Source organism: Schistocerca gregaria, chromosome X (assembly GCF_023897955.1).
Source record: "Schistocerca gregaria isolate iqSchGreg1 chromosome X, iqSchGreg1.2, whole genome shotgun sequence".
Lineage (NCBI taxonomy): Eukaryota > Metazoa > Arthropoda > Insecta > Orthoptera > Acrididae > Schistocerca > Schistocerca gregaria.
The window spans coordinates 97,004,256-97,021,500 of record NC_064931.1 but is presented as its reverse complement, the minus strand read 5'-3'; the positions used below and the strand labels follow the sequence as shown (position 1 = coordinate 97,021,500).

The following is a 17,245-nucleotide window of genomic DNA, read 5'->3' as shown; positions in this document are numbered from 1 at the left end:
AGATAACTGAAGCCTTTTTGGCCAAGGTAAAGGCCTCATTGCAACTATTGCTGCTTATTATCAGTCATTAACACAACTTACCACCAGCAACACCCTTTCTTTTGAAGTTTGGATCATATTGAAACAGTGCTGAATTCCCCTGCAGTTCATTTCACCTGCTCACCTGGTGATCCATTTGATGATCTGACCTAAGCAGTCTTAGCAAAGATATAGCCACAGCCTTCATTTTCAATTCAGGCAATATTATTGCATGTACTATAACTTACTGCCTATGTGTGGGTTTCAGAGGCCCTGGATAGAATGTGCATTCTTGCAGAATCAGATACCTCATTTCATAAACATCCTCTGGTGTGATGCCAATTGATAGACAACCAGTCACACTAAGTCTTTTTGAAATGACCATCTAGAATGACCAAAACAATTCTCTGAAGTGTTGCTTAAATATTTGCCGTGCTTCTCAAACGGTTTTTCAAGTTTGTAACTAACTTTACACAGACAGTGCTCTCAGGCTAGATGTCACCAAATCATGAAGCCATTTAGACATGAGAATGGCAATTGCTGATGAACCAAACCACTCCACTCCAAGCCATTTCCCCACACTGATTCAAGAGCAGTTAGAAACATCTAGCAGTATTAGGGTCTACTCAATCATTTGCCAGCAAAATTCAGCAACATGTTTTACACCTTGCACTAGATATCCACCCACATTTGTCAACTACATTTATTTCCTCCCCTTCCAAAAGTAGACATGTTTTCACATTTATCAGTTTCCAAGTTTCACATCCAAGTTACAAGCTATTTCAACATAGGACACTCACTCCCTTGCCCAAGAGCAAATCAACATGGATTTACTTGCAGCCTGACAAGCTACAGGGAAATTTCCAGCTGAGCAATGTTTCCTAGACACTGACTGCCCACACCTGTGGTCAAGTCCAGACTAGATGAATCGATAGGTAGAATTGAACTGCAGGAAACTGGGTAAGTTAAGAAAGGAACACACACGAAAGCAGTGACCTTTTCTGAATATAGATGGAAACAAAGTGATATTCCCACATTAACACACAGTCAGTCTGCTTACCTTTGTTTGCAACTGTAGTATTGTGTGAAATAATGCTGAGTGCTCAGTTTATGACCTTTAAATTTTAACATGGTGAAAGTTGGTGAGCTTTAATAACCTTGTTAATTATATTATTACAACTCATTTTCAAACAAGCACGTGGAGTTCCCAAGGGTGTACCTAGCCAAGTGCTGAGATGGCCTCTAAAATATCTTTACCATATGCCCTATTAAATTAGATTTAAGTTAGATTCAGTTTTATTTCCACCAACTCAAAAATGAGATGATTCTTGTGGTGTGTAACAAGTCAAAGTATAACAAAACCTAAAATATTTTAATATAATACTCACTTCCCTGACCATTTGTCAAGAGTGTCAAAATATGTGAATACATTACAGTAAACTGGAACTGCTGGGATCTAAGAATGAAACAATTCAATTTTAATAAATCTATCATACACAAAATACCTAATCTTCAGTTGGGATCAAGCGCTGTCAACACAAATCTAACAGATCTTTACTTTACCTAGTTTAAGAGACCCTGTTAAGAAATTCATCTCTAGATTAGAAGTCACCTATCAAAAAGTTTTCCAACCTCCAAACTGTGCTTTATATGAAACCAAGTTTTTAATGGCTGCCAGAAATTTATTGGAAATGTGTGTTCCTGAATATTTTAACCCTTTTCAGATCAAGTTAAGTGATGTCAAATGTTTATTTAGATTGTTCTTATTCCTAGTACTGAGCTATTGGTTGAAAATAGGTATTACTTGCAACAAATTTCATTAAGTGACATACTGAAAAGCAGTGGTAAGAAAACCAAGTACCTTGAACAGGTTTCTGCAAGATGTTCTGTAATTTACACAACAAATGATTCTTAGTACACACCTTTGCACACTGCAAACTTTTACTCAGTTTGACAAGTTACCCCAAAATATGATCCAGGTGACAAAGCAAGCAAAGTAAACAAGTTTTTTACTTTTGTGTCTCGTACATGTGGCACACTCACTGCATATACAGACACTATAGGCACTTCAATTCTGTGTTACACCTTTCCCATGCAAATTCATTATCAAGTTTTAATCATAGAAATTTAACGCTGGGAGTCTCTGATCTGCATGTATTTGTATGCTATACACACACTGGAAGGAAATTTTGCTGATTCTGAAGTAAATAGTGGGTCTTTTAAAAGTTTCAGACTTTATTTGAGATCAGTACAAAGGAGGGCAGAAGACTTAATACTGACTAGTAGCAGATATACCCAGAGTCAAGATATCTACAACTATCATTCACTGCACAATCAACCCTCAGGCCTTAGTGGTATGCTCTTTAGTCATATGTGTAAACATGTAATTGAGTACTGTTTCAAGCACCAGTACCTTTATTCTTTCAGCACCCTGCTGCACCCAACAATATCTTATTGCTTAACCATTTCCCAATCCTTTCATCTGGTAAGTCACGAAAAAATGGCATAAGGATTTACTTATAACTGATGAATACACATTTGTTCTAAGGTTGACCACAAGACCTATGTATTTACATGGTCACATGCATTTCTGCACTGACATTTAAGTAACTGAGAATTCCTTGCAATACTTTCATTAAAGTGAAACATTCCAACTTACCGATTTATGCCAACTTCTGCACTGAGCTTTAAATTTCCAAATTAACAGGAAAACAGCTTCTTGGATGGAAGATTTGCAACCTCAAAAAATAATGTAGAGTAATGAAATTTTGGAAATACATTTGTGATGAGTGATTAACATCAAGATCATACGTTAATTTAAGTACCAGATAGGCTAGTGTAAATGTGAAATGCAGGTACATTAATAACCAGTGTAACCTACAGAATGTTTAATCCAAGAGTGCAAATGTGCTTGCGTTGTGTTGTACAGGTGCTGGATATTGCGGGATGGAGTTACTGTCGCAATTGGTCAGTCAACACGGACGATTTATTCTATTTTGGGTGACGCTGGAGTTGTCCGATGATTGCCTCTGCTCAACTGTAGACAGATCTTGTGATGGAGCAGGCTAAGGCAACATGTGTGCACACTGTACAGCATATTTGGTTACAAAAGCAGTATGTTGGTGAGTTATCCCGCTAAAAACACCTCTGGAATGCTGTACATAATTGGCAGCACAAGAGGTGTAATTGACGAACTGACTTTCACATTTTCAGTCCGGGTGCGTGGGATACAGAGTGCTCCTGCTGTCATACGCAATCATACTCCAGACCATATCTTCAGGTGTGGGTCCTGTGTGCATAGCATGCTTGCAGATTGTTTGCAGACCGTCAACTGGCCGCAGCCTAAGCAAAACACGGCCATAACTCACCAAGACAGAACCAGTTTTGGTAAGGAAACATCTCCACCCTGCCCTCCTCTGAACTCTCATCACACCACTGAAGTCGCAAATGGTGGCGGTCTGTGAACAGAGGACTGCACGCTACAGGGAATCTGGCTCTGAGCTGTCCTTTAAGTAAAGGATTTTTAACAGTTCGTTACGTCACTGTGGTGCCAATTGCTGCTCAAATTTCTGCTGCAGATGCAGTACGATGCACCAGAGCCATACGCTGAACACTATGGTCTTCCCTCTCGGTAGCGCCACGTTGCCATCTCACGCCATGTGTCCTTGCGAGCTTACATCCTCGTGACTACGGCCTGCCAGCAACCAAATACAGTGGCTACATTCCCGAAGCCTTTCGGTGGTACCGCAGAATTAACTTTCAGGCTCTCGATACCTTATTACACGTCGTCAAACTCAGCGAGGTGTTTATAGTGGCGTCTGTTGCCTTAAAGCCCTTCTTTACTGACCAACTCACTACAGCCCGTCTCAAAGGCAGCTAACGAAGACCGTTACAACGTCTATTCACAGAAAACTATTTTCATCCTCATGATGGCTCTATTGGAATCACGCCACTGGCGCGAAATTTGAGTAGACAATCTTTCATATCTAGAAAAACACGTCCCAATTTTCTTTTACGTCGCACATCTCTCTTGGTAATTCTTCTGGAACTGTATATTCACCCAAAAATTATCTAGACTTGTAACATTTAATTTGCAAAAATAAATATCCTGTTTAATATACTATGTAATAAAGTATCAGCATTTTTAAATTTACGACTTCATCTCTTGTGTAATAAAATTAATTTCATTTACATTCATAGAAAATTGAATTTCCAGCATCCTTTACATTAAATAGGCTACACTATGGGAAGTTTCCTTCACATCATTCCACAATTGTTTCTAGCTCACAAAGTTAAATGCCCTTGATAGGTCACATTTTTCTACGCCATTTCGTTGTATAAAGCCCGTAAAATAAGTTAGGACTAACTTTTCCGTTTTTCATAAATCCAGTCAGTCTATTTTAACAACGCTAGCTTCCATGCATACCGTAAGAGTCATGCTTCAGAAGTCATTTCTGACGAGAATTCTAGGGTAATTTAAACTTTCGTAGCTCTTCGCCAACTCCATTTCAACCTACCTTGAACCTACAGAGTACTAGGTCACCACAAATAAGATTTCCAATTGTCTAACTCAACTCCCACGATCGAAACAAAGATTCTGGCGTGGCTCCGATGTACGGCGTAAAGCCATGAGCAGTCGTAATTAAATTTTCCTGCAAAGTACAGTCACTCAAGTCCGCGAGTTCCAATTTTAGAAATTAAAAGCCAATTTAGCCTTTGTATACTGCTTTTTGTCACCGATGCTCTAGCCCTTACGTTACAGACTGGTGCACTTCCTCTTCAATGCCTAACGCAATGCTGCATACCGTTTCTTTATTCGTATTATCTGCCAATAAATAAAGATTTGGGTCTTAAGAGAATGTTTCTGGCAACACAGTATGTTCCGTTACACACAAATTACCAGTTTTCCTTCTTCCTTAGCAATAAGGTGAGAAACTAAGAAACAACTTGTTTACCAGTGTGATGCTTAATAATTTATTAACTGGTCTAAATATGTTAAACTTTAGTGGATGAGGCAGAAGAAATGAACTGTAGCGGCTATATGCTTTGCACCCAGGGGAAACAATTTGACGAGATCCAGTCTACGCTAGCCACTAGCAGACAATGGATACATTGGATGGAGAACCTGCAATTGCTTGTAACAGCCCAATGAAATATATACTTGTTTTCGGCATTATAGATTTAGTGCTCCAGTAGCTGTCAACTCTAAATCGATGACGACAAACCGGCATCTGGCAAATTTTAGTTTACATCTGAAGAAACAGAAGTATCATTCAGTGCTGTTATCTGTTTCGAAAGTCCCTATACTGAAAGACACTACATAGAACAATGTGAAATTTTATTTTAATCCTACTTTCATCGACCACGCTTTCGATTTTCTATCACATCAGTGAAGCATTTAAGTAAACATTTTAAGCTAGAAAGTGGCTATTTTCGGCCCCCAAATGTACGGTAATCTAGCATAAGGGAAACATGACTAGAAGCCAATTTTGAGAAAGCAGCTGAGTGTTAATTAAGAATTTATGAACGAGAAAAATTTCTCGCACTTTCTGTCTACGTGAACAGTGAGTTCACAACTCGTGGAAACTCGGCTTATGACCAAAATTACTGTTTTCTGACGAAAAACACTAATAATTCGACTAGCGCGCACACTTAACGGAACTCTTATTATTAGTCTCTTATTTGTTACCTTACACTTTCACGGAGGTTTATAGTTCTATAGCATAAAAAAAGTGGTCTGTAACTCTTCTTCCTGAGTAACACCTTCAAAAGGAACCATCATTGCTCCTTACCACAGAACTCAATCCACTATTTCTTACAATAGACAAATCTTACTACACCTAATTCGTACTTTAACGAAACTGACTAATACTCACCGAACCACAAACCGTCACAATAAGCAGAACTTGCGGCAACCCTGGGAGAAGACAAACTAACAAGCCTCTCATTCGGTGACAGCAAGGGACTGGCGGCGAGGGCGCCACTTGTGTCAGATACAGCGCCGTCTCCTCACTGTAATAGATACCTGAGGATCAACATTTCAAGTCTTTTTCACTGAATTTTTTGCAAAAATATCTGTATCATCAATAAAAGCTTTCAGTACTACATGGGATCGAATATCATATCATCGTTGTTCCTTTATTCATTCCTGCAGTAGATGGATGTTTCACAAGGATAGAAATGTGTGTGTTCAAGGGTAGTGGATATTCTCAACAGTTCAATTACATATTTTTATGAAGTCTTTGGAGAGAGAGTAGAAATTTATAATGTTGATACATGGATGGGACGAGTACCCAGCCGGGAAACTGCGCAGGATGCATGGGCAAAAGAAGCCAAACTTCCACATGTTAGCATTTTGACAGACCGACGAACTTCTCGGTCTGTTGAACGGGTAGCACCACCCAATGGCCGATTCCTCCACCGCTCCACCCAACAAATTGTGCCGTCTGTAGCGCTGTCTAGTCAACCGCCCGACAAATGTATTTTGACTGATCGATTAATTGAGCGGGACTATGAGAAGAAAAGTCTTTTGCCACTGCGCGTGGGGTTAAATGCTGCCCTGATTTACACACGGAGCGAGGTGGCGCAGTGCTTAGCACGCTGGACTCGCATTCGGGAGGACGACGGTTCAATCCCGCGTCCGGCCATCCTGATTTAGGTTTACCGTGATTTCCCTAAATCGCTCCAAGCAAATGTCGGGATGGTTCCTTTGAAAGTGTACGGCCGACTTCCTTCCCCGTCCTTCCCTAAACCGATGAGACCGATGACCTCGCAGTTTGGTCTCTTCCCCCAAAACAACCCAACCCTGATTTACATATCAAGTTTCGAGGTGTACGAAACTTTAAGGACAGAGTTGATGGAGAGATTAAAAGACTGTTTGAGGAACAGTCTTGCGAGGAGTATAGTAATACAGACACCAGAACTGAATCACTTTCTTTCATTTTTTTAACGAATCCATAATGGTTTCGTGTGGCACATAGAGGACATAAAAGTCCGTCGATCTTCTGTATCTCTGTTTTTAGGTTTTATTTCCGAAACATCGGAAATGAAATCTAAAAAAAAATTAATGGACGTAAATTCGTTCAACACACTTTCATCATTGGTTCGTTGGTTGGTTAATTTGGGGGAGAGAACCAAACAGCGAGGTTATCGGTCCCGTTAGATTAGGGAAGGATGGGGAAGGAAATCGGCCATGCCCTCTCAAAGGAACCACCCCGGTATTTGCCTAAACCGATTTAGGGAAATCACGGAAAACCTAAATCAGGATGGCCAGACGTGGGTTTGAACCGTCATCCTACCGAATGCGAGTCCAGTGTGGTAACCACTGAGCCGCCTCGCTCGGTTTTCATCACTGGCATATGCGTTAAAAAAAGTTCAGTATCAAACCAACCCCCCTGCTATGAAGTGAAAAGTGTGGATTTTGTTTACAGTTCTAACTGTTACGAAATGCTTAATTTCATATGTATCAGACGTTGTATTTATTAGATGATGTGTGCCACCACCATGTGTAGTGTTTCTTCTTCGAATGTGAGATGTGTGTTAAGCTTACAGGTCAGCTTTTATGCTACATTTATAAATAAATTAATAAGGTTTACATGAACATCTTTTGTTTTATTTATTATTTAATTTGCTTTACCTTTATATATTTCCTCAGTCAATCAGAAATCACGTTGCTGTTTTCAGGAATCATTTTAGTTAATAATTGCGGGAATCGAACAGCAGGCCGTCCGGTGTGGCCGTGCGGTTCTAAGCGCTTCAGTTTGGAACCGCGTGACCGCTACGGTCGCAGGTTCGAATCCTGCCTCGGGCATGGATGTGTGTGATGTCCTTAGGTTAGTTAGGTTTAAGTAGTTCTAAGTTCTAGGGGACTTATGACCTCAGAAGTTAAGTCCCATAGTGCTCAGAGCCATTTGAACCAATCGAACAGCACAGAATTTGAGGTCCTCTTTAACTTCTGCCACTGGCTAGAAATCGTAATGAAGCTAACAGCCTCTCCTTGCAGCTTACAGCCTCTCTCACGACTGTATTCTTTCTCGATAAGAACGGTTTGCAGCTCCGAAATGGATGATTCACCCATTCGTAGACAATTATGAAAATCATCTGCTTTAGCTGCTTAGGTGACAGAACGTGAGTAAATTATTTTCCCTGGATTAGTCACTTTTTTGCCAATAGCTTTCTCCCGTTCTTTTTTTTCCCCTCTGAAACAGTCAAGACAAACCAACATACCCGTTACTCTGTACAACAGGACCGCACTGTAAACGCTGAGTGCGCTAAGTGCAGTCGGTCGGGACGTGTGTAGGCTGACGTGGAATGTCTTGACTACGGGCATCAAAGATTTAGTACACACTAACTTGGACGCCAATTGGAAATTAATAGAGATCGAACATGGAAGCTTCCCAGTCACGAGTTCATAATATACAGAAACTTGAAAGAATACTCTCACTTCTTCGACGCAAATTTCACAGTTTTCTATAACGTGGTCTTTCTTAGAGGTTAACATCCTGAGCTGCGAAATACCTCCAGAATTCTACGCTTTATTAGTTCCTACAAACACCTTGTGATGTCCTCCTGACAACCCATTAGCGTTACTTCGGTGTTTTATAAGTGTTCCGAATTCACGCCTACCCAAGTCATCCATAAATACCTAAATGAAATCTGTAGACTTCCTATTAAACAATTTGATATCCGTCGCAACTCTTGTTAGATCCTTATTCACATTCTATACCATCAACAAATGTGAGCTCGTAAACAGTCTACGACCATGTACTGGATTCTGATTTCCTTTTATAAGTTCCAGGCCAAAACGCTTCTAATTAAAACATTTTCGTATCCTTCTTATTCAGTTTCTCATTATGTGTACCAGACACGAACAACTCTCGTATCCTTCACTCTGGTGCAAATGCGTTCCAAGAGTCGGCCCTCTCTCCAACATTTTTTATCTTCATTGCATAGTATGCTAACACCACCACCTCTTGTTCATTTACTTATACCCAACTGACATATCTTACATAACCGCCCCGCCCCCCGCCCCCCTGTGCCCTCCAGAAATCTTAATGATCCCTGCAGTTCTGTATTAATCAGTTAACTTCTTCATGCAACACGTCGCTCATTAGGATAACTTTGTCTACACCCATACATTACTTTCAATACTAAGCGTCTACAGCTTCTCTACCCACTATATTTACCTCTTCGCTTATAACTGTCCTATTCAAGTAAATTACACACTAAAAACCGCAGACTAACTCTCGACTAAAAGTTTACTGAGAACTCTTATCTACTAATCACCAAACAGAAAGCTTACAAGTGACTAAAATGATAGAGATTGCATCCCTTCACCATCCTCAACAGAAGTATCCGTCGACCATCCTCTTGATATGACCTAACTGGCACTATACCAGTAACGACTGGATTCCCACTCCAATAAAATTCTATCACTCCCTTGGAATCATCAAACATCAGGTACTTTACTACACATTACAAATATGCTGTAACCTCTTCTACGTGCATCTCTCACCACCTTGTCAAAATCTCTTCTCTCCACACCCACATAGAATAAAATATTTCATAAGCACCACAAAACTAGACTTCAATGACTCGATTGTGTCCCACGTAATTCATAGTCATGGTATTCTGCCACAGCACTAACATATGCTCCCCCCCCCCCCCCCCCCCCCCCTCCGGCCCCAATCCCGCCTACTCGTCACCTATACAAACTACACTGAGTATTGAGTTGCAGTGATAAAACGAGGGACTCACATTTAGGGGAAGCAGGTTTCAAATTCCTGTCCGGCCATCTAGATACAGAATTTCCGTAATTTCCTTAAATGGAATAAGGCGTTTGCTCGTTTGATGAATAGATGGCCAGTTTTTCCTTCCTATTTTCCCACAACATGAGCCTGTGCATTATGAGCTCTTCGACGCGACGTTAAAATATGATCTTCCTTTCTCTTTTCCTTCTTACACAGACTCCAAATCCTCTCCCAATACAATTTCAACAGTCCCCAAATACCAAAAATCGAAATACGCCTCAATATGTATTCCTCATATCGGCTCTTACCCACCCTTCTCATTTGTGCATACATGTAAGTTGTTCTCACTCTTCTAATAACCAAGGCACGACTCTTTTACACACAACCCAGTTCCACGTGATACCACTTTCCTTCGGGTTTCAGGCCAGGGGGGAGTGTTAAGAGTTGGGTTGTTTGGGGAAAGAGACCAAACAGCAAGCTCATCGGTCTCATCGGGTTAAGGAAGGAAGGACAGGGAAGGAAGTCGGAAAACCACGGAACACCTAAATCAGGATGTCTGGACGCAGGATTAAACCGTCGTCCTCCCGAATGCGAGTCCAGTGTGTTAACCACTGCAGCACCTCGCTCGGTTGAAGTGTTAAGAACCGCGCCGTTTTGATGTGTGTCATACTCATCATTTTCTCCCGATGTGTCGAGATATTGCGGATATCCCAGTCAGGTGAAGAGGACAGCCAGTCAATTTGTGTAAGTATGGAGACATTCTCAACACTTTCACCACTATCCTTGTGTATCATCCTTTCTGATGGTACCCTCGCATATTAAGCCCCAAGGGCGGATCAAATTTTTTCTCCTAATTTATCATTTCCTGGATCACTTCCTTGTAGTGAAGATGTTGTTGTTGTTGTGGTCTTCAGCCCTGAGACTGGTTTGATGCAGCTCTCCATGCTACTCTATCCTGTGCAAGCTGCTTCATCTCCCAGAACCCACTGCAACCCACATCCTTCTGAATCTGCTTAGTGCAGTCATCTCTTGGTCTCCCTCTACGATTTTTACCCTCTACGCTGCCCTCCAATACTAAATTGGTGATCCCTTGATGCCTCAGAACATGTCCTACCAGCCGATCCCTTCTTCTGGTCAAGTTGTGCCACAAACTTCTCTTCTCTTCAATCCTATTCAATACTTCCTCATTAGTTATGTGATCTACCCGTCTAATCTTCAGCATTCTTCTGTAGCACCACATTTCGAAAGCTTCTATTCTCTTCTTGTCCAAATTATTTAGCGTCCATGTTTCACTTCCATACATGGCTACACTCCATACAAATACTTTCAGAAATGACTTCCTGACACTTAAATCTATACTCGATGTTAACAAATTTCTCTTCTTCAGAAACGCTTTCCTTGCCATTGCCAGTCTACATTTTATATCTTCTCTACTTCGACCATCATCAGTTATTTTGCTCCCCAAATAACGAAACTCCTTTACTACTTTAAGTGTCTCATTTCCTAATCTAATTCCCTCAGCATCACCAGACTTAATTCGATTACATTCCATTATCCTCGTTTTGCTTTTGTTGATGTTCATCTTATATCCTCCTTTCAAGACACTATCCATTCCATTCAACTGCTCTTCCAAGTCCTTTGCTGTCTCTGACAGAATTACAGTGTCATCGGCGAACCTCAAAGTTTTTATTTCTTCTCCATGGATTTCAAAACCTACTCCAAATTTTTCGTTTGTTTCCTTTACTGCTTGCTCAATATACAGATTGAATAACATTGGGGATAGGCTACAACCCTGTCTCACTCCCTTCCCAACCACTGCTTCCCTCTCATGTCCCTCGACTCTAGTGTAGTGAAGATACTGCTTTTAAAAGTATCTTATTAATAACTTTTCACATATAGATAACAGTGAGTTTGGGAAATTATGATATCGCCAATATAAAGCATCATTTTATACCTGTAAAACACAGCTGCAGACTTTCTCGACTCGGAAAAAGTTGAAGAATATGTGTGGAATACCAACTAAGTGAGATGTTTGTGGAATACGTGTTGGTTCCTGCAAAGGTGGAGTTCAGTCTTCCAAAGACTTAATATGTCAATCATAAAATATGTTCCATAATTCCAGCAAAATAACGTCGTTTACATAAATACATGTCTTTCTATGCATAGGTCCTGTGTCCCTCCTTTAATACTTTTAAACAGGTGTGATGTGCAAAGAGGGTCCAGAACCTGAAAATATCTTTTAGCACTGACTAGATACTAAGCTGTATCAACACATTTTCAGTAACGTGTTCTGCTGATTTCATGGTTAGAACAAAAAAGTTAAAAAAATTCAAATTTCGCTCTTGTTGTTCATTGTTATTCTCAACACACTTTTTAAAGAGATATTGATGTTAAATTAATGCCATGAACCTCGAAATATTGAATACAACATTCATTGGGGTGCCGGCTGGTTCGGCCGAGCGGTTCTAGGCGCTTCGGTCTGGAACTGCGCGACCGCTACTGTCGCAGGTTCGAATCCTGCCTCGTGCGTGGACGTGTGTGATGTCCTTGGGTTAGTTAGGTTTAAGTAGTTCTAAGTTCTAGGGGACTGATGACCTCAGATTTTAACTCCAACAGTGCTCAGAGCCATTGATTGGGGAAAGTGACATCTACTACTGAGACTTACATTTTTTGGTCATGTTTGAATGAAAAAATTAAAATATATATTGGATCTAGTAGAAGAATTAATTAAAAACAGTAAATAATTTTTCAAAGTTTTAAAATGTAAAGTGATTGACTAGATAATAATTTTCCCAAAATGTGAGCATAAAGCACCCTTCCCCCCTTGGCAGTGTAGCGTGTCGGAGTTTTGTGACACTAGATACAGAGCGTCAGTGACATTATTTTGTCATGGATGGCGGGAGAGAAGAGGACAGTTTGTTGGCGGTGGAATGGGTTCTTTCCTTGGCTCACTGAGTGAGATGGGGGTGAATCATTGGTGGTTCTACAATCAGTTATTTATTGACACTTAAGACAGTTTACAAACAGAAGAATACATTGTGTTTTAAGCAGCTGAATTCCTCCCAGCAGCGGTGTGGCGGCGAGTCGTATTGTGCAGATTACAGTGATCGCTGATGCGGCGACTGGTCTTGTTGAAGTGGAGCGCCAGGCTGCGTATTCTTCCGTCCCTTCGTCGTCACCGTACGCGTGACCCACTGCGGCGGTGGCGCAGTCTTCTCCTTGGTCAATTCGCTCGTTGTGTTATTAATAACCAATTAAGACGTGGAGCGGAGTGCTGCGTCCCGGAATCGAACCAGCTGCTTTCAGGTTCAGAGTTTTCTGGTGGATGTCTTCAACCTCTAGGTTCACAGGTGACCCATTCTTCCTCACCAGAAACGTGGGTAAGTACAACACGGACTTAATACTGGTAACACGTGGGACGGGATCTTCTGCATTGACCTGTTGGCGCGGTGCCGACATCTTCTGTCAAGCAGCGTAGCAGCTAAGTCATTGCAGCGAAGTCCACTGACCAACCATCAGACTGTCCATCCTGGAGACGTTTCTTCGTCTCTTCTGTCTCCCCTCAAAGGACCACCGCATTGAAGGTATTTATCCGGTGCTTTTGCCAATCCCACGAAGTTTCTAGGGTGATGACTGGTTCTTCGGTTGTTGATCTATGCTTCTCACGTTGGGCAGAGACGTGACCAATGTCGACACATGTGCCGGATTTCTTGTTTTACTTATATGCTGGCGTGGTCGGCCATTGCCCTATCGTTCTCCTCCGCGTCGCCAGATACGTCACCCATGTGAGTTCAATATGCTGACAGTTCCTGGAGCATTGACCGCTGATTAGCGAACTATGCTGGTCGTTGTTCTCCTTGGAAGCATTTCCCATCTGTTCGGTCGTGGACCTATCAAAGTACTGACTTCTGCTGTGAAAATTTCACTGATCATCGGCGTAGTTGTTAGACTGCTGCCGCTTCCACATATAGTGGCTCGAAGTGTCAAAGTCTCTAAAATATACACTTAACCTATAATAAGTCCCTATTTTTCTGCCGGATCTCTGCTTTGAAAAACCATAAATAACATATAATTATTATATACCCTCTAAGGGTTAACTATGAAGATGTATACAACACAAAAGCCATGAAATCTGCTGATGATGCTATTTGACATAAACGTAAGCGCGCACACGCGCGCGCCCACGCGCGCGCCCGTGTGTGTGTGTGTGTGTGTGTGTGTGTGTGTGTGTGTGTGTGTGTGTCTGTGTGTGCATGCATACTTACGAAATTTTTGATACATAATCAATTCCTTTTTAATGTGTCACTAATTCAGTTGGAAACAAAAAAAACTTGCAGAAACACGTTAGTAAAATCAGATATATTAAACATAGCAGGTTGCTACTGACTGGCTGTATCATTTTAGGTAAAAGAAAACGACTGTGCCATGATTGGCTGTTTAATTTTTAATTCGCGCAAATTTTTTTTTAAATTTTGTCACCAGCACCATCTTTGTTTCCTTTTAATGTTGGTAAAAATATTGCACTGTGACTGGTTGTTTCATGTTAGTGAATGCTAAGAAATATTTTTCAAAATTTCTCCAGCATAGCCATTTTGCATTTTTAAGCACTACGATTGCCTGTTTTATTTAAACATTTCCGGATAGCATCAGCTTTCAGCTTTTGAATGTGCCATCATAGCCATTTTGCATTTTAAAATTTTTCACTAATCTCATCTTCGATTTTTTAATTTCTCGCCATCTGCAATCTTTGATTTTGAAATGCCCTGTCATCCACCATATTAGTTTTTTAAATATCCCGCCATCCGCCATCTTGATAATGTCATGCTTTCAAGGTCAGTGACACTGTCAGCGTTCAAGGTTGGGCTACTTCTCCTGGAGACCCCACTGCCATACTACCCTCAGTCATCCACAGTGTAATAAAATTAACATCGCTACCAACGTTCTTCCATCATAGCTATAGACCTCATCTCTGGCAGCATATGGAAGTTCAGTAACTTTGTGATGTCTCCATGACATAATTCGGCCAATTAAAGGAAGTACTATTCGGCCTGATAATTATTCCTGAAGATGACGACGGAGGAACTCGTCGAAAGCTCACAGTATATATATTCCCTTATGAAATTTGTTGATAATAATCCAACCCAATTCAAAAGTAATAGCAGTGTGCATACCTATAACACCAGGAGAAAGGATGATCTTCACTATGCAGGGTTAAATCTGACTTTGGCACAGAAAGGGGTAAATTATGCTGCCACAAAAGTCTTTGGGCACCTACCAAACAGCATCAAAAGCCTGACAGATAGCCAACTAACATTTAAAAATAAATTAAAAGAATTTCTAGATGACAACTCCTTCTACTCATTGGCTGAATTTTTAGATATAAACTAAGTAAAAAAAAAAACTTAATCATTAGTGTCATGCAATATTTTGTGTAATGTAATTTCTTGTACATCATTACGAAGTGTCGTATTTATGATCTATGGAACAAGTATTAATCTAATCTACATAAGTGCTGCAGCAAGAACTCCGTGGAGCATTTATTCCGTAATAACACCAGTCGTTTTCGGTTCTGCTCTAACTGGACCAGGAACATTCTCTGTAGTTACGCTGCCTCCCGTTAAGCAGCCTTTGTAAAATGTCGTGACTGATCCTAACCTATCAAACATTCCACTGACAGCACAAGAAAACACTCAGGTTATTTTTGATTCTTAGGTTGTTCTACGCAGCTCCATAAGCACGATTAGTTAGTCCACTTACCGACAATCTTACAGATGGTTACCCGACGCAGTTGCTAAGAGCTGTAACGAGATTGGCGCTAAATCCGAGTTCTAGCCGTCCTTTAACAAACGACCTCTGCTAACACATCGAAAGTCGATGAAATGAACCCATTTCTTGTGGAATGGTGAACTATTAGTAACAGTATAGACAGTCTTTAGTACAGAATGGAACGCCAACAGCAGAGCTGCTACAAGAATAAACAATGCTCTGTACTGTTGCATATATTAATGTTCTGCTGATCTGCAGTTAGCGGTCACTGTAGCGGTAGCCTCACGGTGCCAAAACGCTACGAAAGGTTGGTTCCCATAAGCACTAAAAATCCTACAAACGCGTCTCCAAAATTTGGTGACATGATCGAAGCACATTTGTATTTCAGTGTAAATACTAGTAAGCTATTGTTTTTGTGTAAATTTCCTTTAAAATATAAAGTCTCCATTATTCAACAACTCCTAATGTGATAGTACACTACTGGTCATCAAAATTGCTACACCAAGAAAAAAAGCAGATGATAAACGGGTATTCATTGGACAAATATTTATACTAGAACTGATATGTGATTACATTTTCACGCAATTTGGGTGGATAGATCCTGAGAAATCAGTACCCAGAACAACCACCTCTGGCCGTAATAACGGCTCTGATACTCCTGGGCATTGAGTCAAACAGAGCTTGGTTGGCGTGTACAGGTACAGCTGCCCATGCGGCTTCAGCACGATACCACAGTTCATCAAAAGTAGTGACTGGCGTATTATGACGAGCCAGTTGCTCGGCCACCATTGGCCAGACGTTTTCAATTGGTGAGAGATCTGGAGAATGTCCTGGTCAGGATAGTAGTCGAACATTTTCTGTATCCAGAAAGGCTCGTACAGGACCTGCACCATGCGGTCGTGCATTATCCTGCTGAAATGTAGGGTTTCGAAGGGATCGAATTAAGGGTAGAGCCACCTGGAATGTAAAGTCCACTGTTCAAAGTGCCGTCAATGTGAACAAGAGGTGACCGAGACGTGTGACCAATGGCACCCCATACCGTCAAGCCGGGTGATACGCCAGTAAGGTGAAGACGAATACACGCTTCCGATGTGCATTCACCGCGATGTCGCCAAACACAGATGCGACCATCATGATGCTCTAAACAGAACCTGGATTCGTCCGAAAAAATGACGTTTTGCAATTCGTGCACCCAGGTTCGTCGTTGAGTACACCATCGCAGGTGCTCCTGTCTGTGATGCAGCGTCAAGAATAACCGCAGCCATGCTCTCCGAGCTGATACTCCATGCTGCTGCAAACGTCGTCGAACTGTTCGTGCAGACGGTTGTTGTCTTGCAAACGTCCCCAGCTGTTGACTCAGGGATCGAGACGTGGCTGCACGATCCGTTACAGCCACGCGGATAAGATGCCTGTCATCTCGACTGCTAGTGATACGAGGCCGTTGGGATCCAGCAGGGCGTTCCGTATTACCTTCTTGAACCAGAACCCAGCGATTCCATATTCTGCTAACACTCACTGGATCTCGACCAACGCGAGCAACAATGTCGCGATACGATAAACCGCAATCGCGATAGGCTACAATCCGACGTTTATTAAAGTCGGAAACGTGATGGTACGCATTTCTCCTCCTTACACGGGGCATCACAACAACGTTTCACCAGGCAACGCCGGTCAACGGCTGTTTGTGTATGAGAAATCGGTTGGAAACTTTC

General features: G+C 41.4%; 1 protein-coding gene across 1 annotated transcript in view; it reads right to left on the bottom strand.

The window, feature by feature from the left end:
* The window catches only part of LOC126297917 (uncharacterized), an 88,328-nt gene that overhangs the window by 34,773 nt on the left and 36,310 nt on the right, over positions 1-17,245 (bottom strand). The window contains exon 3 of the mRNA XM_049989233.1: positions 5,895-6,043. Coding sequence (XP_049845190.1) covers positions 5,895-6,043 — 149 coding nt within the window. The remainder of the gene's footprint in view (positions 1-5,894; positions 6,044-17,245) is intronic.